Source organism: Gavialis gangeticus, unplaced genomic scaffold (genome assembly GCF_001723915.1).
Source record: "Gavialis gangeticus isolate Ggan-Ray unplaced genomic scaffold, GavGan_comp1, whole genome shotgun sequence".
In the NCBI taxonomy this organism is placed as follows: domain Eukaryota; kingdom Metazoa; phylum Chordata; order Crocodylia; family Gavialidae; genus Gavialis; species Gavialis gangeticus.
The window spans coordinates 94369134-94395918 of record NW_017729033.1 but is presented as its reverse complement, the minus strand read 5'-3'; the positions used below and the strand labels follow the sequence as shown (position 1 = coordinate 94395918).

Below are 26785 nucleotides of genomic sequence, written 5' to 3'. Positions count from 1 at the left end.
TGTAACAAGTACAGAAGACAAGAGAGCACAACAGCTCTGTAAACTGGACATTTTGTAGATGCTTTGACCCTCCTCATCTTGTCCATAGTCTTTTTTGTAGGTGACTGAAAGCTGAGGCACTTGACTTTAAGCATGCTGAAAGTTCTTTGTCAATGCTGGTGTCATCAGTAATTGTGCTGCCAAGGTAGCAAAAGGACCTGACATTGTTTAATTGGCTGCCATTCAATTTTATTTCTGGTGGTAATGGAGGTGATAGGTTTCTGCCATTAGGTGGTTGGTACAGGACTTAGGTTTTCTTTACATTAATGCAGAGGCCAAAAAAGGATGTAGCATGGGCAAAGGAATTCATTAAATGTTGCAGGTCATTCTCATTGGCATACAGTAGATGCTTTACTTCACTGTGTTGAGATTTGCTTTTGGCCTCAAATCACCAGAGTTTTAGAAGTCTGCCATCATATTGAGTTGTTAGAGTAACACCAGTAGTGGTAGTACATGCAGCAATTTCAAGAACAGAGTGAATAATGTAGGGGCAAGCACACAGTCCTGTTTAACCCCATGGGCTACAGGAAAGGCATCAGATGATCAGTTGGCACCCACTGATACATGGGCCTGCATTTTGTCATGGAAACAGCGTACGAGGTTAATTAGATTGTCTGGGCAGCCGAACTTTGCAACAAGTCACCAGAAAGCAGAGCATCCAACAGTCAAATGCCTAACTAAAGCTGACAAATGCAGTGTACGGAGCATTTGTTGTTTGGCAGCTTTCTCCTGTAACTGGTGTAGGGTAAATATCACACTGCATGATGGCAGTGCTGCATGGTGAACAAAAACCACACTGAGACTCAGGGAGTACATCATCTGCAATAACTTGAAGCCTCTTCATTAACAGTTTACCAAGGGTCTTTGCGGCAATGGAGAGAAGCAAAATACCGTAATAATTACCACAGTCATGTCTGTCTCCTTTGCGCTTGTAGATTATTAGGATTTTGGCATCTTTAAAATCCTGGGGTAAAGCCTCATTTTCCCATTAGAAAGTAAATAGGTCTAGAAAAGCTTTGTGAATTGTAAGACCACCATATCATAAGTGCATTCTTAGTTTCCTCCTGAGTTAGGTTTGAGTTCATATCAAACTGGTCTTTGCTTGATTGAGTCTATTATCTGATCATTTGTGCTCAACTCACAGTTGACGAGGGTCACAAAATGTTCCTTCCATCTTTTTAATATTATACAGTACTCAGTCATGAGGGCCGTGCCATCAGTGGACAGGATTAGACAGGTATTGGCTCTTTGTGTTTGTGAGCGGGTGTCCTGAGTCAGTCATAAAGACAGCGCATTTTGGCAGAGCCTTCCCCTGCTTTGCGTCTGTTCTCTCCTGCCATAACTTGATGGGAATTATAGTTAGTGCTTGCAGGTGGGTGGCTTCTAATTTTAACTAACACCCAGAGTGATGCTTTCTCTTTACTTGATGTTATGGCAGCTGGGGGAATCGGCAAACTCCCCTCACCAGGGCAACACCTTTATGCATTAAAGCAAACTTCTGGGGGAGGCTGAGGTTCTCAACCAGCATTCATTGTCATCCCCCCCCCCCATCCACTTGCTCTCTCTCTCTCTCAGAAAGCAAAAAAACCCAGCAAATCAAATTGTTAATATGCCAGCTGCCAGCTTTTAATTTGCTTTTTCTCTCCATCTGGAGAGACCCAACTTTCAGCCTGGCAAGGTAATGCAATCCATTCACAAGAAAAAGACGCCCATTCCTGATATCTGTCAACAAAGTCTCTAATTAATCATGACTACCCGTCCCAAAGAGTTTTCAGTGCACTTCATTCTTGGTGCAACAGGCTACCTGACTTCTGTTTCCTTTGGGCACGCTGCCCGTTCCACTCCCATGCCTCTGCATGAAAAATGGTTCCATCGCTGCAACTTCCTCTTGGCTCCGGCTCCTCTCCCCTTCCGGGGAAAACTACTAATCAAGTCCAGCTCCTCTTATAGGAGCTCAGTAATTAGCATATACAAGACATGCCGGTCTCTGACACCGTGAACACTTCCAGCACCAGTGAAATGATGTCATCTCGCCAGCCGGTCCCACAGCATGTCTGGTAAGTTTTCCTTACTTTTTTCATATCTCTGTAACAGGGCCACTGGTTCCCTGTTACAGTGGTCTATAAATAAACTTTAACTCCTGAAAAAAGCTTTGGGTGTTATTTGTATCACCAAGAGCTTGTAGTTCTGTTGCTTTGTTTCTCCACCAAGTGTCCTCCATCTCTCATAGTTTTTTCTGCTCTTTAGGTTTTGATTTCTTGAAGGCTTCTGCAGCTGTAAGAGAGGAGGGGTTGTTTCTTGCATTGGCACAGTTTAACAGTGCAGCATAAATGGAAGTTTATAACTGAGTTCTTCCCTCTTCCATGCAAAGTTTCAAAACATGGACACAGTTCAGTTTTGGAGCAACCTTCTGTCTAGGAATGTGAATCCAGATGTTCAATTTAGTATGCATAAGCTGGTTATCTGTAGAGCATTCTGCACCTTGCATAGCCCTGGTACTACAAATGTCCCTCAGGTCATTGCGATGAGATGTAGTCTAGAAGGTGCCATCATTGTGACCAAGGGTGCTGCAGAGGGTAGAACCACTTTTCTGGCATGTCAAAAAAGGTGTTTATAATAGGAAGGTCAAATTCTGTATGGACTGTTAAAAGTTCTCCATTTGTTTTTAAAGAATCGTGTCTGAATTTCCCCGTGACTCTGTTCCAAATGGTGTAGTCATTTTCAATGCATGCATTCAAGTCACCCAGTAGTAGGATTTTATCATTGTTGGGTATGTTTCTTAGAGTGTCACTCTGCTGGCTGTAGAACTGAGTCTTCATTTCATCAAGAGCAAGTAGTGTTGGGGCACAGGTGCTTATAGTCAGGAAGTTGTTATGGAACAGTGGTATCCACAATGTCATTAGGAGCTCAAATATTGACACAGTTTGCTGTGGTAGTGTATTAGCAATGGAGTTTACTATTGTGAGTCCTACCCCATAGAAGGCTGGCGTTTTGGTCTGTCTTGTAACCTGACCAGTAGAAAGTGTAATCTTTTTCTCTAATCACACCGTTGTTGTGTAGTCTAGTCTCCGATAAGGCAGCAGTATCTATTTGGATATCTAACTTGATAACTGGTTCCTTAAGAATCTACCTGTAGGCTAGGGTCAGACATTCAAAAAGCCCGAACCAGAATTGATTCAATCTTTGTAGGTTAATTTAACCTTCAGAGATTGAACCAATTTGCAAATGAATAGACATGTACCTTTGATTCCAGAAATGCAAGCACATGCCTGTAGTGGCTTAGGCTAGAAGCCGGAGACACTAGAGCAAACCCTCCCTTCCCTTCCACATCAGCTTCAAGCCTGAAGGGGAGCTGACCTGGGGGGTGGGGGTTCAACCAGGCAGGCTGCTATGGACACAAACCGTGTTAATGCACATTACCATTTCTGCATGTGCAATAATGTCACTTAACTATTTGTGCCTAAATTTAATGCATCTTAATGTGCATTAGCATGTCCACATGTAGCCATGCACCTAAATCACCTTAATGTGCCTTAAGCAAAGGCACATTAAGTTTAGGCACACATGAATACATGTGTAGACACACCCACAGTGTAAGAGATCCTTGATTCTGTCCTATGTGATATTTGCTAGTACAAGAAAGAATGAGGTTCAGAATCAAAAAGGATTATGGACGAGAGCCTCAGAAACTTACATACTGATTGAACATTCAGCTGGGAATCTGGCCCTATGATGCCTTCTTTGTTATGAAAGCACAGCACCTAAATATTTCATTTAGGTGAAATATTCAGTCAGGCAAACTGTTTTAGCAAAAAGTCTGAACTGTACAATTACAAACATTTCATGAATGCGTTCCAGTTTCCCTGTACCTTTTGTTCTGAAGCAATTTAAACTTTTTCTATTAACATTTTCAAAGCAGAACATTTTAATTTTCCCATTAGAAATTAATCTGGTTTTGTAATCTCCTTCAAAGGTATTAAAAAGATAAAATGTGAAAAAAACGTGAAATTAAAATGAAATGTTTTGTTTGGAACATGTCTTTGACCTTTTTTATTTGGAAAAATTTGGTGGGGGGTTGTTTTGCTTTTTAATTTCATTTCAGTCTGAACCAAAACAAATATTTTAACTTTTTGTTTTAATTGCCAGTGAACCAAATATCTATTATTCATACAACTCTGTACTTAGCAGATTTTGGCCATTATCACAGTGTGATAAATAATAAGAATACATGATCAATATAACCTGGTCCAGAAGTTAGACCCAAAGAAAAAATTAACTTTAAACAACATTTACAATTCATGTAGCTGGTGTTAAATGACCGTCTTTTAGTCCAAGACGTTGTATAGCAATTTATGAGCCTCTCTGTGGCTTGAAGTTTAGTGTGTAGTTTGAGAGCCTAATTATCTGGTCTTTATTGAAGAATCACTGAATCCTGGTAAAAGAAGGACAAATTAGAGGAAAACAGGTGGTGAATAATGGCAACATCTGGAACCTGAATATCTTGTCCAGGATCTTGTAAAGTCTAGCTGCTGCCCCTACCTCATGCTCTGTTCCTTTCCTACTCTATGTCCCTGGTATCTACTAATATTTGAAAGACTGGACTGAAAATCAGCTATTTATTATCTTGCCCCCAGTTTCTCAGGCTATGTGGGTATCTGTTGACCTTGCTGTGTTATACAGCCTGTCTGCTTCTGGAGGCTGATAAAACTGTGTGTGTGAGACCCAGGCTTTTAGAAATCAATTAACCCCTGCTGCCCACCCTAGACCATTCTAATACATACACACGCACACACACACACACACATATATACACACACACACATTTTATACATAAAAGCCAATTCCCAAAAAGCCAACCTCTACATAACATTTTCAAGCCATCAGAAACTATGGGTCCACTTCTTAAAACTATAACTCTCTTAAAATGGAGGTGGCTCCAGAGCAAGCAATGGTCTAGTTACATGGCCACAGCAGGATTGAGTCCAGTACACACCCATAGTTTCCGCTGTAGGCTAATGGAAGGGGTGGTCTCCAAATCTGGTGCTCAGTGTTGTCAGCTGGGGAATGATCTCCCAGGGTGATGGACCCTGGGTGTATCACCAGTACCCATGAGTACCTATGGCAGAAATCCTTTTATTCTGGCAGCTTTGGCTGTCAGCCATAACTGCTGCAACATGGCATAGGAGTGGCATATGCTCAGTGAAAATGCTGTAAGTCATGTTCGGAAAAAGGGAGCCATCTGTGGGTACACTCTTCGATCCAGGTGACTGACAACCATTGGTCACATGGTATAGTGTTAGCAAACCCTTGCTGGAGCTGAGACTGGCTGGCAGGGATGTCTGTCAAGTCCACCCCAGGCCAGAGGTGGTGCTTATTACCTGCTTAAGGTGGTGAGCACTGATGGTCATTTGGCCTGCCTTTGTGTCCAGGCTGAGGATTCTCATAAGTCCATCAGAAAGCCCTGAGCTGGAGGGTTGATACTGTCCAACTTTTTGGGGCAGATGACAGTTAAGACCCTTAGGTTTCTGCTACCATCCCTTAAGTTGTTCGGTCTGTACCTGGGAATTGACAGTTGCCTAAGCCAAGCTCGGTGCTACCTCAGCTCACCAAAAGGGCTCAGTACCATGGCCATTGAAGGGATTCATAGCCTGCCTAGGCCATCATTCCTCTCTTAAGGCCACCAGGAAGGATAGACCCAACCATCAGCAACTTAGAAGTGGAACTGACTGTATTTTCAAGCACCCTGTCTTGCCTCCTTTGGTGACAAGGTTTTCACATCCAAGTTTGACTATCTCCCACTGTGCTGTGTTTCCTCTATCCTGTTGTTTCCAATCTAAGGTGCCCACTCCTGATGCATTATCTTTCTCTACATCTGGGCAATCTTGTAATGATTATAACAACCATGCAGTCAGCAAATAGCTGATAGTGGATCCTTGGCAGTCATCTCTTGACTTCTATCATGGGTGGGATGGGCCACCTGGGGCTTCAGCCCTGAATAACTTGAAACAGATCCCTTCAGTGGTCATTGTAAATAGCCAGGGTTAGAAGATGCAAAGGAGGCAGAGTGCTTCATGGTCATTGTGACAGGTACGTTGTCTCAAAGTCGGTCACAACAACAACGCGCTTACCTGTCTGGGCAGTCTTCAAACCTATCTCACCTGCCACATCTTTGCTGTAATGAGTAAGTTGGTTCCAGGTGAAAGGCTGCCCCTTTTATGCCCTAACACCTAGGGTACACTACAGGACTCTGACCTTCCCTTATTGTGTCCCATGCCTCGCAGATATTACACTGTTATCACCTCTATGTGCCCCCTCCACACTGAGCCCTCCAGCTCTTGTCTCCCTGCACCACTTGGGTGCCAAGTTTTCTAGTGTCTAGCTTTCTGTCTCTCTCTCCCTGGTGCCTGGCTTTGTGCCTTTCTCTGGCACCTGACTCTCTGCACCTCTCCCTCTGACACCTGGCTCTGCATGCCTCTCTCGCTGGTGCTTGGCTCTCTGTGCCTCTCCCTCTGGCACCCAGCTGTCCGTGCCCATCACTGGGCTCCACCCAGCTCATGTGCCCTTTTCTCTAAGCACTAACAAGGCCTCCAAACCCCACCTCATCCCGGTCCTCTAGTATAAACTATAAGACAAATAAAAGCCCCTGGGCCACAGCATAACAATGCTAATGGAGACTGGGTTCTGTCTCTTTAAGAAGGTACAATTTCTCCCGTTAGGACCATGTCTCTTAGCCTTAGGTATCTTAGACTCCTGGAGCCTCGCTGTTCTTGTAGGCAGCAAAGTAGGCAGCACCTGGTCCCAGGTCACTCATTTGTTCAGGGGCTCCTTGGCGATTGCTAGAGAGAGAGAGCATCCCTACTAATAGAGCTGTGTGAAGCTTTGGGTGCTGATTTGATTCAGGGGAGATTCGGCCCGATTCAGCTGCTGATTCTCAAAATCCGAATTGAATCAGGAGACCAATAAAAAGGTTTGAATCAATTTGAAGCTGTCCAAATAATTTGGAAAAGATTTGGAGAGCTTCGGAGATTCAGGCAGTCCCCTCTTGCTGCCACAAGAAGCTGGAGCCGGACTCCATGCCAGTACATAGGGGGCGGGGGGGGGCTTGAGGCATGGGGAGGCAACCATGGGGGACCCCCACCAGGCTCCACCCCTGCCTGCTCCCTCAGCCACCCTGAGCACCCCTGGCCCCCACCAACTCTCCCAGGTGCCCCCATGGCTGCCCCACCTGAGACCAGCTCCTGGATCTAAAAAATCCCCCCACTCACCAGCTCCTGCCAGGCATGGGGGGAGCAATCCCTGCTGCCCCCCACTACTGCCCTGCATTGTGTGGGGGGCTCTGTCATGAGCCCCCATCTCCCACCCACTCTCCGAGGTGAAAACTGTCCTGCCTGGCCCCAGCGATGGTTCTTTAAAAAAAAAAAAAAAGCCCCGCATTCACCAGATGCTGCAGTAGCCATCAAGGCTTCTGGGGGCTCCCCCCCATCCCTGCCTTGGATCAGCTCCAAGATGCTCTGAGATCTACTGGTGGATCAAGAGCCACTGATTGGTGACCACTGATTTAAGGACTAGATTGTTCTATATAAACAGCAGCACATAACTGCATCCCTTGGATTCTCACAGTGCCTTCCCTGCTCCAGCCCATTGTAACCTCTTGCACTGTTTCAAATACATCACAATTTTCTTCCTTGCACTGACTCAGCTCAGCTGGCCAACAGGATGCAATGTGCTACCCTTTCTCCACCAGCTTCCTCATGGCTGAGAAAAGTGATTATGCATAGCCTGATTTCCACCCTTCCTGGTGCTGGAATATGGCAAGGCACCACAGGGGATGGAGCTTTCTCCCCCTTTACTTGTCTATATGAGGATTTTCAAGAGGGGACTGCATAGGCATCTGGCTGGGGTCTTATGACCCCCCACACCCCCAGTGCTCCTTCCTGCCCATGGCAGGGGGTTGAACTAGATGATCTGTCTAGGTCCCTTCCGACTCATTTATTCTATGATTGCACTATGGGGATGACTATCCAATTGGCATGAAGGATAAGTGAGAGTTTGGAGCTTTCACCACACAGATGGATCTATTATTAAGCTGTGGAATGTCTATACACTGAGTGTTTAAAAAAAAATTGGCTGAATTTGGGGGAAAGTTTGTGCCAGAAACAAACAAAGAAACAAAACACAGGCCTCACACTAGATTCATAGATTGTTAGGGGCTGGAAGGGACCTTGTATATCATCAGGTCCAGTTCCCCTGCACTAGGCAGGAAAAGACAACTGGGGTCAAGTGACCCCAACAAGGTAACTGTCCAGTCTCCTTTTGAAGATTTCCAGGGTAAGTGACTGCACCACCACTGGAGGGAATTTATTCCACAGTCTGGACACCCTGACTGTGAAGGAGTTTTTCCTGGAATTCAGCCTGAAGCAGCCTTCCAGAGTTTTTATCTATTGCTCCTGGTCTTCCCCAGGGGTGCCCTAGTGAACAGCTGTTCACCGAGTTCTTGATGTAATCCTCTGATGTAGCAATAAGCTACTACCAAGTTCCCTCTCAGCCTTCTCTTCTGTAGGCTGAAGACGCCCAAGTCCTTCAGCCTCTCCTTGTATGGCTTGTCTTGCCAGTCCCTGATCATATGGGTGGCTCTTCTCTGGATCCTCTCAGGTTTTTCCACATACTTGTTGAAGTGTGGCACCCAGAACTGGATGCAGTACTCCAGCAGTGGTCTCACCAGTGGGAGTATCACTTCCTTAGATTTGCATGAGATGCAACAGTTAATGCATGCCAGCGTGTTGTTTGCCCTGCTGGACACAATATTGCAATGCCGGCTCATGTTCATGCAATGGTCAGTCACTACCCCTAGGTCCCTTTCAGCCATTGTGCAAGTCAAATTGTTGCCACCAAGCCTGTAGGTATGTTGGGGATTGTTTGCCCCCAGATGGAGCACCTTACACTTCTGAGTGTTGAACTTCATCTGGTTCTGGTCTGCCCAACCCTTCAGCCTGTCCAGGTCCACCTGTATCTGCAACCTATCTTCTGGTATGGCCACATTCCCTAATAATTTGGTGTTATCTGCAAACTTGGCCAGCAAGCTTTTCACCCCCACATCCAAATAATTTATAAAGGCATTGAACTAAAACAACTACCACTGATAAATTTCAAGATCTTGATCCAAAGCCTGGTGACAGTGGGGTTTCTCAACAATATCATTCTAAAACTATTAATTTAGGCTTAACAACTTTTTTTTTTCAATTCGCATTCTCAGGACTGGTTGTACCATTTTTCTGTGAAATTTTCAAACAAAAATTCAGTCTGAGGCAGACCTTGGATGATCATTTCCTTGATGAACATTTTCAGTCCAAATGATTAAAGCTTGACAGAGCTATATGCCACTGAAAAGTATGGTCTTACCATTTTAATTATAGGCAGCATAGTAAACACTGTTTATAATGGAGAGGAATCTGGAATTTCACTAATAACAATCACAAGAAGACACCACAGGAAGGAATTCCTCCTATTGCAAGAGACAAAGACAGGGCCTTCTATTCCTGGTAAGCGGAAGGGAACCATTGGACAGCTGACAACTGATGCCCAGGAAAAAGCCAACCTATTGAATGGGTACTTTGCATCGGTCTTTCATCCCCCCCCCCATGCCCACCACAGGACAGAGAGGTCTGGGTGAGGGAGATCCCCTGCCCTCCATTAATGCTGACCTCATGAAGGAACATATTGAGAAGCTGGATACCTTCAAGTCAGCTGGCCCTGACAATCTACACCCCAGGGCACTCAAGGAGCTGGCGAGCATCATAGGTCAGCCTCTGGCACTGATCTTTGAAAACTCCTGGTGCTCTGGTGTAGTGCCCAAAGACTGGAAGAAGGCTAATGTGGTGCCAATCTTCAAGAAAGGGAGGAAAGTGGAGCTGGCTAACTATAGGCCCATCAGCCTGACTTCTATCCCGGGGAAGTTTTTAGAAAAGTTTATTAAAGAGGCCATCCTTAATAGACTGGCCAATGCCAACATCCTGAGGGATAGCCAGCATGGGTTTGTTGGGGGTAGGTCTTGCTTGATCCAATCTCATTTCCTTCTACGACCAGGTGGCCTATCACCTGGACAAGGGAGAAGAGATTGATGTCATATATCTTAACAAAAAAGCCTTCGATCTGGTATCTCATGATCACCTCTTGGTGAAACTGGCCAGTTGTGGTCTTGCATCCACCACGATCCACTGGCTTGGAAATTGACTCCGTGGTCAGACCCAGAGGGTGGTAATTGACAGAAGTCAATCATCATGGTGCCCTGTGACCAGTGGGGTCCCCCAGTGCTCTGTCCTTGGACCCATATTGTTCAACATCTTTATTAATGATGTGGACATTGGAGTCAGAAGCAGACTGGCCAAGTTTGCCAATGACACCAAACTCTGGGGAAAGCATCCACACCTGAAGACAGGCAGGTGATCCAGGCTAACCTGGACAGGCTAAGCAAATGGGCAGACAAGAACCTGATGGAGTTTAGCACTGAAAAATGCAAGGTTCTCCACCTTGGGAGGCAAAACCTGCAGCACCCTTATAGGCTCGGCAGTGCTACGCTGGCTAGCACTACAGAAGAGAAAGACTTAGGGGTCATCATTGACCACAAGATGAACATGAGCCTGCAATGTGATGCTGCAGCTAGTAAAGCTAGCAAAACACTGGCTTGCAACCATAGATGCTTCTCAAGCAAATCCCAGGACGTCATTCTCCCCTTGTTCAGGCTAGACATCAGGAAGAATTGCTTTACTGTCTGAGTCCCCAAGGTCTGGAACAGCCTGCCATCGGAGGTGGTTCAAGCACCTATATCGAACACCTTCGAGAGTAAATTGGATGCTTATATTGCTGGGATCCTATGACCCCAGCTGACTTCCTGCTCTTTGGACGGGGGGCTGGACTCGATGATCTTCCAAGGTCCCTTCCTGCCCTAATGTCTATGAAATCTATTAAATTAATTTTTTTTATTTATTCACGGATCTCCAAAGCAATTAGTCCTGTTATCTACTGCACTTGCAAATATGACTATTCAAAAGTGATATTTTTTTGGTTCAGAAATACTTAAAAACCCATCTGAAACTTCACAGTTTTCTAAAGCTTAGTTTATAGATACAGTTTTAGGAATATTTGTTTAAAATGGGAATGCGGTAAGGGAAAAAAGAAAACTATTGATGCTAACAGCCTTTATTACATGTCAGTATGCAGAAAATGGCTGCAGTGCACTTTGGAACTAAAGCACCTCCAACGTGTTTTAGTTCAAAAGTATACCACCACCATTTTCTCAGGACTGATGTGCATTTTGCCATTTATACCACTGCATGTGCTGCAGCACCAGGTGCTTTTCAAAGCGTCCACCACTGCATCGCGTGCATGTGTACAAATGCCTGCTGTGACCACTGGTACATTAAGGTTTAATACTTGTTTCTTTCCTGCACAGCTCTTATTTGCCATTAGAGGACTGGTGAGCAGGGGTATGCCTAGGAGTCAGGACACCTGGGCCTTATCCTAGATCTGGGTAGACTGGGGGGAAGATGAGTATGGTCTTGGGATACTAGAGGATTACATATTCCTTATTTTATCTCCGTGGAGCAGATAGAATTTACCCTAACTCAAGCTTGGTAGCATGACCCAAAGTTGACCCTCACTTGAAGTGACATAACTTTAAGATGCTCAGGCCATGTCCCAGTGAGCATGCACATGCAGGGGCATGCATTTCCCATGGAACAAATAGCAGTGGCACATATTTGTGTCTGTGCCCTAGCCTCCCCTACCACACCCAGGTCACTTTGCCACACACTGGAGCACATGTACAGGGGCATGCCCAGGTACAAATATGTGCTGCTGCTATTTGTCCCATGGGAAATATGTTCCCCATATTTAAATGGTGAGGGTCACAAAGGACCTCTCATTTCAGTGAGACAGCCACCCCACCAGTCTTGAAAATGCCAACTGTAATTAGAACTTTAAAATTAAAAATTTCTTCACTTCTCCATGGTCAGATGGGCTTTTTATCCTATAAGCTTGACAACCTCCTGAAATACAAGGTGGCTTGTGCACTGCTCTATTTTGAGTTATCCAAATTAGTCCTATGCTACAAAATGTTATGGACTGTGGCCTGCCTCTTTCTGTTATTGCCATTCTGTTATATTTTCACTCTTTTTCTTACCTAGGATCCCACCTTTTATTTTTAACTCTAAGCAGCCTCAAGATGCCTGATAATAGTAAAGAATAACTTCTAAGACATTTGAATCTTTGTTAGGAATTTTGAAAATCTACATTTTCTCTCAGATAGTATTGTTTTTTTCCACAATCTTTGTGTCTCACCCAATTAAGCATTACATTGTTCCAGGATGTTAGGACAATGATTTTTTTTCAACCTGCTGATACATTTTAAAAGAGCTAACAAAGAGAGGAGGATAAATAAATACCCATGAAGTATACTAAGGATGACAGTCCCTTCTGAAGTAAGCAAACAATTTACAAGTTTAGCCATTAATAAGATTTGACGAAGAAGAGATATATTAGATAAAGGGGGTGGAAGGACTAAAAATAATCTCTTCATATATCACTTGTATATATGACACTTTATATGTCACTTCAGATCTTTCAGATGCTTTTGAGCTAGACTAGATTCTTGTAACTGACTTTCTAAGTACAGTGTACTTTAGCAAATATTGTTTTTGCAATTATTATGAGTATTATTTTTATTAATTTATGAAGTTTCCCTCCCAAACACAGTATGAAAAATTAAATACAAGTTAGCTTTTAAGTTAATTTTAGTACATAGGAACATTATGGAGTAAATTGCACTGGAGGCTGGGTCCATAAAACAGGTAATGCACAGCTAGCCTCAGTGTAAAATGTCCTCATTTCATCTTAAGGCACAGACAGAAGTGACAACTTTTGCCCAATCTGGCCCCTGAAAGCAGTCTACAGCCATGATCAAACACAAATGCACACCTGCAGAGCACTTTAAAGGAGCCCAATCCCATGACAATCTAAAACTATATTACATGATTCAGAGAAGCACCTTAATTACCATGTGTCTCCATGTACTGAGAGCAGGGCTATCCTGATACTGCCCAGTTCAGCTTCCAGAGCTGTTTTCAGAAAGGGAGGGGAGAAGGGAGAGGAGGAGGTTGCCTAGCTGGTGCTGGAGGGTGGGGCCCATGGATTGGAGCCCCACCCTGACATGGGGGCTCCAATCCACCCATTCCACCCCCGCTCCAGTATGGCTACAGAAACCCCAGAACTGACATCCTTCCCCTGCCTTCTCCCCCTCCCATCCTGAGACATAATGGGAGCTGGAACAAGGGGGATAGAGCTAGGGTAAAAGGCTGCAGAGATGCAGTCTGTCTCCCTGGATTGGCTCCAAATTAGAGCTCAATCACCCAGCCTCCTGACCCAATAGCTAATATCTCCTGGGTCAGAAGGATCAGTCTAATCCATGGTGCTTTCTGTGAAGTGCCATGAGGTAGACCCAGGAGCTGCACTTCTGTCTGCACTTTCAGTGATATGCTTGAGTGACATTGAAGGGGCAAGACTAGCAGACAGTCAACTTTCCATTCTCATTAGGTCCTTGACTGTAAAGTGCTGAATAATTCCAACACTATGGAATGTTTTGAAACTTCATCAACTTCAGTGATAGTTATGGAGGCACAAAGTGTTCCAGAGTTTATTGTGTCACATTAATTTCACATGTAGATGCACCCAGTGGAATGCTATTGCCATTTGTGCATTCCCAGGGATGTCTATTTGGAAACCATCAGTGCAAAACAAGATTTGAGTGGGACTAGGGGTTTTTCTCACGGAAGTGCTGAATTATCACAAAACATGTTTCTCCCAAAGGTGAAAAGTTATACCAATATGTATGAAAATATGTACTTGCATGCTCTGCTTTGTCTTTTTGCTCAAGTCATTAACTATTGATGGTATAAACTGTAGCTTTGTTGATTAATGATAGACATACTTCACAAACAGCTGTATGTCATACAGAGCTGTCCTGCTGCTCTGCACATTTGCAGACATTTAAAGTCTTGTTAATAATGTGGGCTCTAAAAAAATAGATGAGGTGAAAATGGAAAAGAGGCCCACATTTAGCAGTACCAGAGCGCTATGTCACCAGAGGTCATGTATAAGTGGCAAGATTAGCTCCTTCAATGACCAAGACCCTTGTCTTCTAACTTCAGCTGTGTATAAAGCAGGTGTATGACTTTCAATGGTCCTCCTCTTTCTGCCAACTCACTTCAATTAAAAACAGTGAGAAGCTATTTACCATTTTATTCATGAGGATGAAAAATGAAAAAGCAAGCCTATCTAAGAAATTGTTGGCTTCCCTTTTATCACCCCACCCATTTCAATTTAATTCAGATTGAAACTGCAGGCACTGGCACCTGAAGGTTAAAAGGACAAACAACCCATTGGGTTAATTTCATATATCTAGCTGCTACTTTTCATTTTATTATAATACATTTTTGATTGAAAGATTCCAAAGGCATTAGAAAAACCCCTGTAAAGTGGAAATATGCCATTAAAGGCTGTCATTTACAACTTGTACTGGACATGAAACCAAGTCTTCAGAAGTTAATTTTTATCTTCAAAAAGTTCTAATACTGAAATAATATCTACTGATATGATCAGGAGATTCTTATTTCAGATAATTATATAGCACCTTCAAAATAGGAGGAAATATATTTCTGACTTTGTAAATCTAATATTGAACTTGTCTTTTTAATACTGGAGTTTTAAAAAATTTGAAAGATCTGATTATAAAGGAATAATTTATAATTAATTCTGGTACAGTGAAACTCCATTGATAATGACACAGAATGAAAGCTTCATACTTTTAGTATACTGCTATGCACAGTTCCTACTAGCTGTTATACAGTATGTACAAAATGGTTGTTGTTGGAGAAAATGGTGAAGTTGTCACTAGTATTCAGACATTAAATAACATTCTAAGTAGCCTTAACATATAACTGGAAATAACCTTATTTTAATTTCTATATAATAAGAGATTACTAATTAACATGCATGTTAATATTACCTACTAAAGTAATATAAATAAGTTTAATTATAAATAAAAAATTCAGCAGAACATGTTTGGGGATCACTGAATCTCTAATTAGTTGCCAGTGCTTTTGAAACTCTCACCCAGTAAATCTATATCAGCTACCAGTCTATTTGATCAGAGGCTCCTGAAGGAAATAAAGAATTGAGTGAAACCTATAGGGAAGCCTACTGTTTGACTTGTATCTGAGAAAATTGCTTCAAATAACATTTGTGTATTAAAAAAGAAGCATTGTTCAGGTATGAAACAAATGGGGAGATGACATGGGTAATCATCCTAGGCACTAAGGGTGCCTACAGACATTTAGGGCCCCACTCCAACTCATAGCACTTTACATAAAGTGCCATGAGTTAGAGGACCCCTCCCCACATCCCAACAAACATTTACCTGTTAGATCGAGTGGGAGGGAACAAAAGCCTGCCTGCACCAGCCCTGGCCAGCAGGTGGGGGTGTCCCACCAGGCATTTAGGAGGCTGCTGAACAACCTCTGTCTCCCAGCCCTTCTCCCCCCACCCCAGCTCTGGGGCTATTGTGGGCAGGGCAGGGAGGGAAAGGATGAGGGAGCTGGAGTAGCACTGGGCTGCTGGCTGCTTTGCCTGGCCAGAGCCGGATGGGGGTGAGAACATAACTTTCTTGCCTTGTGCCCCCCACCCACCCCATCTACCCGGCTGGGGTATTGTGGGAAACTGGGCTGGGTCCATAAGGCAAGGGGGGGGGTCCCTTCCCCCACCCCCTGCCCAGGCCTCTTGACAGTGGCAGCATGTAGCTGCCAGCTACTTTGCCTGGCCAAAATAGAGGTGGGGAGGGGGGCAGAATGGAGCCCCCTCACCTCACAGGCTTGGCCTAGCTTCCCACAGTACCTCAGCCAGGGTAGATGAGGGGCGGGGTGGGAGGCATGAGTTACTACCCTTCGAATAACTACATGTGGAAATTAACTATCCTGCTTTAAAAAAGGTCCAACAAGCTATAAAGCTAGTGTTTGAAAATATGTAATAACTTTATAGCTGGTTTCTATCCAGCTTGAATATGCCAATGTAATGCTAAGCAGTTCAATGTACCCCTGGGGCTGAAAGATCATAGCCAATGCAATCTTCCAGCCACAGGGGTATGGGGGCATTCCAGCCAGCAGCTAAGAAATTGCAGCTACTGTGATTCCCTAGCCACTGTGATCTCCCAGGTATGGGGCTCAATCCCACAGCTGGGAGACCACAGCAGCATCCCATGGCTGCAGAAGCTGAGAGTCCAAGGCTTGATAGGGCTCTCAGTCCAAGCTATGCCACATGGACAGCTGGGACCAAGAGTGCCATAAGGTATGTGATACTCAGTCGCACCTATACATGGTATTGGTGACTGGCAACCCCCTCAGCAAAGGAAGCCAGCTGTGGGAACCTGCTCCTTGGTGATGCGGGGGAGGGGCAGAGTTGGGCTCCCCCTGCACCAGCAATAAGGTACAATTGTATCTAATGCATGATCCAATAGTCACGCTTCCTGTCATGCATATGTAAAATGGCAGGAGGCACAACTGTGTGTATTACACATTGGATCCAATCACGTCTTTACCTGCACATGTGTGGGGGTGGGGGCTAGCTGACACATTAGTTGGAGCTTAAATAAAAGGATTAAGATTAGCAAAGTGCTTTGAGATTAAAAGAAGTTATAGGAGCGGGAAGTAATGTTATATTGGATACTATTGGTTTAGTTCAGCAGAAATAAAGTTTCTACATATCCAAGCTCACCCTGAGCACATTGAATACATATGACTGCAGAGGTATGAAAAGTCAATAAATATATCTCTTTCAATGCTTAATGCTGTAAATGCTTAAATAAGCTCCTTTTTGTTCTAAGATCATAAAGTCTGTCTCCCTTAATGGATAGATTTTTAAATGAATCACAATTAATATAATATTAAGAAAACCACAGAAATGATAATGGAGACAGAGTGCCAAAATGGTCTTCCTTCCACACGTTCTGTTTTATAGAAATGATGGTCTACATCCAGGCCACTTTACTAATAAAATTCCCTACTGACTTCAGTGACATTGTTTATATGAGCAAGGCATTAGTAGCAAAGCTTTGGCTCTGTGGAATTCAAATGAAATCTCTAATTTTCCTCTTCTGTCCAACAGGAGGAGAAGTTCCCTACACAACACTGGCAACCCGAATGATGATGGGCGCCTGGTGGCTTTTTGCTTTGATTGTCATCTCATCTTACACAGCAAACCTAGCGGCTTTTCTCACAGTCACTCGCATTGAAAACTCCATCCAGTAAGTGAATAAAGAATAGATGGGGTATGTGTGTGTGTGTGTGTGTGTGTGTGTGTGTGAGTGTGCGTGTGCACGCGCGCATGTGCATTTGGGTAAAAGTATGAAAAATAGACCTTTTCAGTAGCCTGAGATGAAGGATGTGTGAATGAATCAATGGCAAAGTCCATAAGAGTTCATATTTTCGCCACTATTGTTTTGAGGTAGAATGTCCTGAAACTGACCTACATCAGGGGATTGGTAACCTCCGGCCTGGGGGCCAGACCCGACCACAGAACTTTGGATCTAGGCTGCAGATGTGGGGCTTCAACAGCATTCAACATTGGGGGACACCTGTGGGCAATCTCCCTGCACCACCATATGTCCAGGGAGACAAGTGGCAGCAGTGGCAAGGTCCTAGCACCTGCCTAACCACCCACTTCGAACCTGGGCTAGGTCATTGTGACCCACAGCCATAAGAGTCCATAGTCCTGACTTAAATGGTTCTATCTCCAGCCTAGTCACTCTTCTTGGGTACTGTCTTATGTAAATGAAACTGTCATAGTGGAAATGTTTTGAGGAAGTAGTAACTGGGACATTATTTAACACATTTGGTTTTTGGACCTCCCTCATACAAGGAAATGGAATGGAAACTTAAATACTGCTCTGTGTTTCCCCTACACAGTCTTCACTCATAAGTAGCCCTTTGATTACGATCAGACCAAGGTTTTATCCCAATTTTAAAGTCTGACATTTAACTCTCCTTGTTCTGCAAGAGAAGTAGAATAACATTTGCTAGTATGAATGATATTAATTGATCCTTCTCCTATTCTGTTTTTCCATTTCCAGCTCTCATATTTGCCACGTTATTTGCTTACCTTTCTTCTTTTTGTCTGCCAGCTCCTTCCTCCCCTTTTTGTATTTCTCTCCTTTTCCTCTATATATCCGTCTTTACAGGAAATTCCACATGTTGTCCCTTCTCCCCATCATTTCCCTGACAGGATCACCCATATTTTCCCCCATCTTGATTACCTTTAACTATGGATTACCATTAGCATCTTGGATGCCATTAAATATCCATCCAGCATCTCTCGCTCTTACATCTCTCTTACCACAGGAATGCATATCTCTGTCTTATATCACATCTGTTCTTCAAAGTCCTGCCACCTTCAGCAAATATCATTGTCATTTTTGACCCTTGCTCCTCCCAAAATCCATCTGTCGTGTTACCCAAAATGGAAAATCTGTCTATAGGAAAGTAGCCAAAGAGTTTGGAGGTGAGGAGAGATGAGGAGACTTGATGTAGAATGACACGTGTGCACTATCACCCCATAAAAATGTCTTCTCACAGAAGTCCCTTTATGGCTTCCCCTCACCTTCACAAAGTGCATTCACATTCCATAGTAAATATCCATATGTTTTGTTTTTCCCACAAATATCACACTATATCCCTTTCCCAGAGGTAACTTCTTCTAGTTACCTCCATCTTTTTTGTAAGGAAAGTATGCCAACTCGCCCAGCTCTCCAAGAGGCTCTCAGCTATCATTCTGTGGCAGGGCTCAGTTCTCAATTGCTTACATGTTTGTTGTGTATCCACCTGGATTAGGGGTAACACAGTTTTTCTGTAAATCCTCAGTTTGGATGAGGAGGAAGGGCCATCCATAAAATATAGCGTATTCAGTTATGTTTCTTTCTGAGCAAGAGAAGAGCAGGTGTAAAGTAAGCAGGTTCTGAGATGCACTAAAGCAACTTCTATCAGCAACTCAGATAAGTAAAAAAAACAGAAAAACTAACTCTGGGGAAAATGTATTATTTTCTTCAAATCTGGATTAAAAATTGTGACTCAGACAACTTCTTAGTATCATAATGGCCACACTGCAAAATACGTAAATGTTCCATACTGTATATAAAAGCTCATTCAAGCTCTGCACTACATTATCAGTTAGATCACATTACCCATTTTTCTCTAGATTTTAGGATGTTAAACTGAGAGATTATTGGTTACTACAGGCATAATTTGCCAGACTGTTACACTCGTTGAAGGGTAAATCTGGGTTTTCAGTCTGCCAATTAGTCAAAGTTCTGAACTTTTTTCTTTAATTGTGTAAGTCTTACAGGAAAAATGTCAGTAAATGAATATTTTTTCAACCACTTGTCAGATTTTATAATAGAATAAGCTAAAAAAACTATTTCAATGTTACAAATAATAATTTCATTTTTAATAAGCCTTAAAGGATGAGCTGTCAAAAAATATCTTAGAAAGTCCATAATTGTCCACCCAGAGATATGTATATGTGCAAAAAAATAACTGCATGCCGAGACCCTTGTATGTGTTCAGTCACTTGGTCTGATCTTTTTTGTGCCTGTAGCCACTACATCCCACTCTGAAATTTTAGCCTTAATATTTTGAAGTCTTCAAGAAAAAAAATAAAATTAATGACAAAAAAGTCTGAGCTTTGTTACCATACATAACAAACTGTAACATAATATTGTAGTTCTATCTCCAGCCCACACTTGTAGTTTATGATGATGTCACTAGAAACCCTCCATGGAACTGAGAGGTTATTATGTGCAATTGGGAGTACATTGGTCTTGTGCTGTATTATTTATGGGGCAAATCCACTGAATATGTTTTATTCAGTAGAAAATGTTGCAGCTGGAGAGCTCCTGAAATGAAAGAACAGAAACATTTTTCAACAGTGTTTGTAGTTCTGAAATAGAGTAATTAGATGTGCTAAGTATCCATTAGGGAATGAAGTTATCCTAACTATAGTGGGAGCATAAAACTTTAGTTTACAAAACTGCCAAAACTGAAAAGCAAACCAGCATATAACAGAGAGGCTGTTTGTTTACCACAATGAATTATTGCAAAATGGGAGACATGAATAAGCAATACAGAAAAAGCTGATGCTCTTTTTTTAACAGATCAAATTGTACCCTGAGGGAGCTTTGAAGGCCAGAATGGAAATGAGTTTAAGTATTTAAAGGAAATAAGCGAAATTCTGTTTACAGTTGCATGTATCCAAACTCAGTGAAGTCAGTTAAGTGAAAGTGATTGAAGTCAGTGAGCTGGTTTGAATGTAACACACAGGTAATTTGTTTTCATTTCAGTTTTACAGCAAGGACCAGAAATGATAGCTTGTGGCCAAAGGTTATTTTTGAGTCTAATTTTAACACAAATGCAAAAGTTTTGATGCTTGATTTGGAGCTTTTGTATTTTTGTGTATGAAAATTAGACTGGAACTCTCATGTACCAAAAGCAGAAGCCTCAGAAGTATCACAATAGATCCTGTTCATATCAAATTTCTCATTATCATACCTCAACATTTGGATGCTAATTCAAACTGAATTCTGAACCTTTGCTTTTCTGTAGTAGAGTTATTGTTAGGCCTATCTGCTGAAGCATTGTACTATTTTAAGAAGAGTAGCACACAAACATATTGTCAGTAACTGTAGTGTTAGTAAGGCCTAGGAAACATCTGCTTTTTTTTTTTAATATCCACACAAGTAGATCTTTGCTACAGAAACATACTCGGAAGCTTGTTGCACTTATTTGCTGCTCAGCTGAACAATTGGACTTTAATGCCATTTATAGACTTAACCTGGAGAAAAGAAAACAAAATAGGATGAGTGCACACCTCCTTTTTCAAGCAGGCAATTGCCATTTGCTGTGTTTTCAGCTATGCTGCTTTTTGGTTTTTGCCAACTAGCAATATTAAAAGTAGAGGTGTACAAATAGTGACACGTCTGACATCTGCATCTTTTATTCACACTAGATCCATGTCAGAAGCATAATCCTGGGAATGGCATATAATTTGAGCTAGTCAGCATTATTAGTGCCAAAGCACTGTGGCCAAACTGGAAACAGCAAAGACCAAAGCAAAGTGTAACCAGTGTGACTCTTAAACATCTAAGTTGTTAGTGAAAATCCAACACAGGTCAGTAGTGACTGAATGCTGATAACATCCAGTGTCTGTTTTTCATTTAAGTCAATGGGCTTGGTGGTATCAGTTCTGTTCCCAGTAGGCAGCTGTCCATGTCAGAGTTTCATAGATCTAGGGACAGAAGGGACCTAAGTAGATCACCAAGTCTGACCCCCTGCCCTGTGCAGGAGAGAATACTTGGCTCATATGACCCCAGCTAGGTAATTGTCAAACCTCCTCTTAAAGACCCCCAAGTTAGAAGCCAGCACCACTACCCTTGGAAGTTGGTTCCAGATCCAAGCAGCCCTGACTGTAAAATAGTGCCTTCTAATGTCCAACCTTAACTTACTCTCAAACAACTTATGGCCATTATTCCTTGTTACTCTGGGAGCTGCTCAGGGGGAACAGGGTCTCTCCCATTCCCTGCTGGTCCCCCCAGTAAGTTTATAGCTGGCCACCAGTTCCCTACCCCCTCAGCCTTCTCTTGTGAAGACTCAACAGGTTTAGGTCCCTTAGCTTCTCCTCATAAGGTCTGCCCTGCTGTCCCCGGATCATGCGAGTGGCCCTCCTCTGCACCCTCTCCATGCTGGCCTCATCCCTCCTAAAGTGCAGTGCCCAGAACTGGATGCAGTACTGCAACTGTGGCCTGACCAGTGTCACAGAGAGGGGCAGGATCACCTCCTTGGCCCTGCTTGTGATGCATCTGTGGATACATGACAAGGTGCGGTTAGCTTTACTGACCACATCCTAGCATTGGTGGCCCATGTTCATTTTGGAATCAATAATGACTCCAAGATCTCTTTCAGCCACTGTGCTTTCAAGAAGGGATGTCCCCATTCTATAGGTATGCTGCTGGTTCTTACTGCCCAAGTGCAGTACCCTGCACTTATCAGTATTGAATCCCATCTTATTCTCATTTGCCCACCTCTGTAACCAGTCCAGGTCCTTTTGTATCCTGTCCCTCCCTACTAGCATGCCCACCCTGCCCCAAATCTTGTTGTTGTCAGTGAATTTTAACAGGGTGTTTTCACCCCCTCGTTCAAGTCACTAATAAAGAAATTGAACAGTACTGGCCTGAGGACTGAGCCCTGGGGGACTCCACTGCCCACATCCCTCCAGGTTGAATATGACCCGTCCACCACCACTCTCTGGCCGTGGCCCCCTAACCAATTTGCAACCCATCTGACTGTGTAGGTATCAATGCCACAGTCGCCTAGCTTTTTAATGAGAATGGGGTGGGAAACAGTGTCAAAGGCCTTCATGAAGTCCAGAAAGAATACATCCACCACGACACCTGCATCCAATGATTTTGTGACCTGGTCATAGAAGACAATCAGGTTGGTCTGACAGGACCATCCCCTAATGAACCCATGCTGGTTGCCCCTGAGCATCATCCTCCCTGCTGGTCTTTCCCAAATGTGCTCCTGGATAATCTTCTCAAAGAGCTTCCCCAGGATCGAAATAAAACTAATGGGCCTATAGTTGCCCAGGTCCTCCCTCCTCCTTTTTTTGAAAATGAGGACCACATTGGCCTTCTTCCAGTCTTCTGGCATCTGGCCAGATCACCACGAGTGCTTGTAAAGCTGTGCCAGGGGTCCTGCGATAACCTCTGCCAATTCCCTCAAAATCCTGCAGTGGAAAGCATCTGGACATGTTGATTTGAACATATCCAGCCCCTCCAGAAGCTCCCTAACTCGGTCCTCCCTGACCCTAGGCCTGGTGGAGTCTCTCCTGATCCATCCTGAATCTCGGTGGGGGAGTCCCGGTCCCTGCACAAAAAAATGGAGGCAAGGAAATTGTTTAAAAGGTCTGCCTTTTCCTCTGGTGCAACCACCAGATAGCCTAGCGTATCCTGCAGGGGCCCCATGTTACCCGGTGCTTTCTTCATACTCCCTATGTATTTAAAAAAGGACTTTTTCTTGTCCTTGATGCTAGTCCTATTTCCGTATCTGCCTTAGCTTTCATAACAGCCCCCCTACAGACCTGAGCAATGGAGGTATACTCCTCTTTGGTGATAGCCCCTCCCTTCCACTGGGTGTACGCCTCCTTTTTGGCGATCAGGTGTTCCTGAATGCCTTTGGTGAAACAGGGAGGCTTTTGAGCACTCTTGCCCCCTTTGATTCTCATTGGGACTGTCACCCCTTGGGATCGGAATATCGCCTCCTTAAGAAACAGCTACTCATCTTGGACACCCAGTTCTCTTACCCTCCAGGACCCCAGTGCCCCTCCTACCAATCTCAACTCATTGAAGTTGGCCTTCTTGAAGTCAAGGGCTACTGCCTGGCTGCCGGCCCTTGACACCTTGCGCTGGATGATGAATTCCAGTAGGCAATGATCACTGTCGCCCAGGTGATCAAGAACCTGGAGTCCCCTCACCAGGTCATTGCCTGTAGCCAGGACAGGTCCAGCAGGGCATTCCCCTTGGTAGGACTGTGCACCTCCTGGGTTAAGTGGAGGTCATGTTTCTCAGCAAGATGCCACCACATCAGTTAGTTTAGAAAAGAATCCAGGAATTGAATGAACAGAGCAAACAATTTGTTTAGGTTAAGGTCAAAGGCCATGGATATGGCAATGCTGAGATGCTCATGCCACCTGTGATTTTATGCTATATTTGTTCTATGAATAAGCAGAGGAAATCAGTCAGCTGTTTCCCACAAGTATGGACATTTTACATAAAATTATAAAAAGCATCCCATGAAAAAATTATGGAAAACCAGGAAAATTAAGGGCTTTGTTACGTGGTATGCACATTTGCATGTGCTATTAATGCACTGTAAGGTTACTGCACAGTAAGGCACAATAAACTGAACCCAGGAAGGGGTCTACATATGCACCTGCTTATGAACAAATTTGCTCCCAACAGGAGCAGTTGAGACCAAGGATGCTCCTGCCCCCCTGCCCTACTCTGCTCCATTGCAGCAGCTAGGGCAGGGGCAGGCAATTATTCTGGGCAGAGGGCCACTTACCAAGTTTTGGCAAGCCATTGAGGGCTGCATGACAGGAAGCCAGGGGCAGATAAATATTAATTTTCTAAGTTTTTTAGGGGCCCCATGGGGCGGATAGAATGGCCTGAGGGGCCACATCTGGCCCACGGGCTACAGTTTGCCCACCCCTGCGCTAGGGGGAGCTCAAGGCTTCCCTAGGTGCCAACCCAGGGCTGGTAGGTGGCATGGGGCTGGTCCCATTCCCCACATGGTGGGGGGAGAGCTATCCTGTGGGGATCAGGTTGGGTCTCTGCTGGGCAGGAACACTGTCTAGCTGCCACTTGGGGATTAGGGCAATGTCCCCACCAGGTGAGGCTGCCTCTCCTGGCCACAGGGAGATTGGGTTCTGACCCAATCCCCATGCAGTTGGGATGCAAAAGTCCCACCTGACAAGACAGCTCTCCTGGCCATGTGGGGATCAGCATGATTCCAATCAGGCGGGGAGGTGGGGAACACAGCTGCCCCCACAGCACACACATCTCCTCCACACAGTGGACCTTAGCCAGGCAGCAGTGGACCCCCTGCTGCCTAGGCCGACTGGAAGCAAATTGCTCCTGGTCAGCATCTACATGTGCTCTGTTGCTAATACACAGTTAATCTGCTACCTGCATTTACAGGTAGTAGAAAACTGCACATTAGCCTAATTAACTGCTCAGTAGCTGCTGTGCACTAGATTAGTCTACTGCACAATAAGGCATCTCATGTAGACGTGCCCAGTGATAGGCAAATCTCAGAAGGCATGAAGTTGGAACGTAATTTAAATGTTCAAAAGTTTGGATGCTTTATTTTGAGACATTATCCTTTTGTACTGGAAAAATAAACTGGAACTCTCATGAAGTCAGGATTTCTTGGTCTTTTATTTATACTTTATTAATTATTATTTTTATGATGAGCATTAACTAGAGGCCTCAGGCAGGTGTCAGGGCCCCCATGGGCTGTGCACTGTCCAAAGAGTTTACAATCCATTACGTAATGTGAGGATGAGATAAGAGAGAAACAGTTATGATTTGTATAATAAGCAAGTCCAAGCTGCCTACCCATTTTCAAGTGCTTTGTAGGCATGGCCTCACATGTGAGTTTTATTGTGGGATTTTAAGAACAGCTGAGTAATTTTACAAGTATGAGCAAAGGTCTCCTCCCAGGCATAAGGAATAGTATAGGAAAACAGGTAATGGAGGGGAAACTGAAAGAACTGAGCAATGAGGACTAGCACTGCTAGACAGAAGTTGGTATCTTATTAGAGGTTGTGGATAGAGCTGAACTAAGCTCTAAGGGTTTCTACAAACATGATTCCAGGGGGGCCCAGCAGGCAATAGCTGACCAGGGGTGGGTCCTAGCAGCTGAACATTGACCCTGGAAGCACAGGTGGCAAAACCAGAAGTGCCGCCAGGGCTTCTCGGGGGGGGAGGGGAGGGAGGGCACAGACTGGCGCTCCCCACTCTCTGGCCAGCGAGGTCCAATCTCAGGTGGGACACGTGTCCCCCTGTGACCTCCCTACACATTGCCTATGTCTACAAGTATGTCGGTAGCAAGAGGAGCATCAGGGAAAGTATGGGTCCCTTACTGGATGGGGGAGGCAATCTTGTGACAGAGGATGCAGAAAAGGCTGAAGTGCTTTTTTGCCTCAGTTTGCACAGGTAAGGTCAGCTCCCAGAATACTGCACTGGGCAGCACAGTCTGGGGAGGGGGTGAGCAGCTCTCAGTGTTGGAAGAACAGGTTAGGGACTACTTAGAAAACCTGGACATGTATAAGTCCATGGGGCTAGATAGGATGCACCCGAGGGTGCTGAGCGAGTTGGCTGAAGTGATTGCAGGGCGATTGGCCATCATCTTTGAAAACACATAGGAATCAGGAGAGATCCCGGATGACTGGAAAAGAGCAAACATAGTGCCTATCTTTAAGAAAGGAAAGAAAGATGATCCAGGGAACTACAGACCAGTCAGCAATAGTGTCAAGTTGCAGCAAGGGAAGTTTAGGTTAGATATTAGGAAGAATTTTCTCACATGGAGGGTAGTAAGACACTGGAACAGGTTACCCAGAGGGGTGGTGGAAGCTCCATCTTTGGGGGGTTTCAAAGCTGGGATGATATAGTTGGGGCTGGTCCTATTTTGAGCAGGGGGTTGGACTAGATGACCTCCTGAGGTCCCTTCCGTCCCTAACTTCCTATGATTTTAAGCTGTGAAAGACCAGAAAAGTCTGTTGAAAATCAAATCACTAATTTAGATTGTTAAATAAATTATTTGGAGCCTCACTTTAAAGTTTTCATTTAAAAAAATCTTGTTCCTTGTATTTGTAAAGAGAAGACATGAAAATATTTATTAGGAACTGGGAAAAAAGGAGGAAACTGTAGTTCCCCTAGGCTAAGTACAGACAGTCAAAAAGCCCAAGGCTGAATTGATTCAGTTTTTGCAGGTTAGTCTAAATTTTAGAGATTGAACCAATAATGAACAGACATTCACTTTTGATTCAAGAAATGCGGCCACATGCCTTTAGTGGCTCAAGCCAGAAGCTGGGG

General features: G+C 44.0%; 1 protein-coding gene across 1 annotated transcript in view; it reads left to right on the top strand.

Moving 5' to 3' along the window:
* The window catches only part of GRID2 (glutamate ionotropic receptor delta type subunit 2), a 1321020-nt gene that overhangs the window by 1049760 nt on the left and 244475 nt on the right, over nucleotides 1-26785 (top strand). The window contains exon 11 of the mRNA XM_019526356.1: nucleotides 17248-17386. Within this exon, the coding sequence (XP_019381901.1) occupies nucleotides 17248-17386 (139 nt within the window). The remainder of the gene's footprint in view (nucleotides 1-17247; nucleotides 17387-26785) is intronic.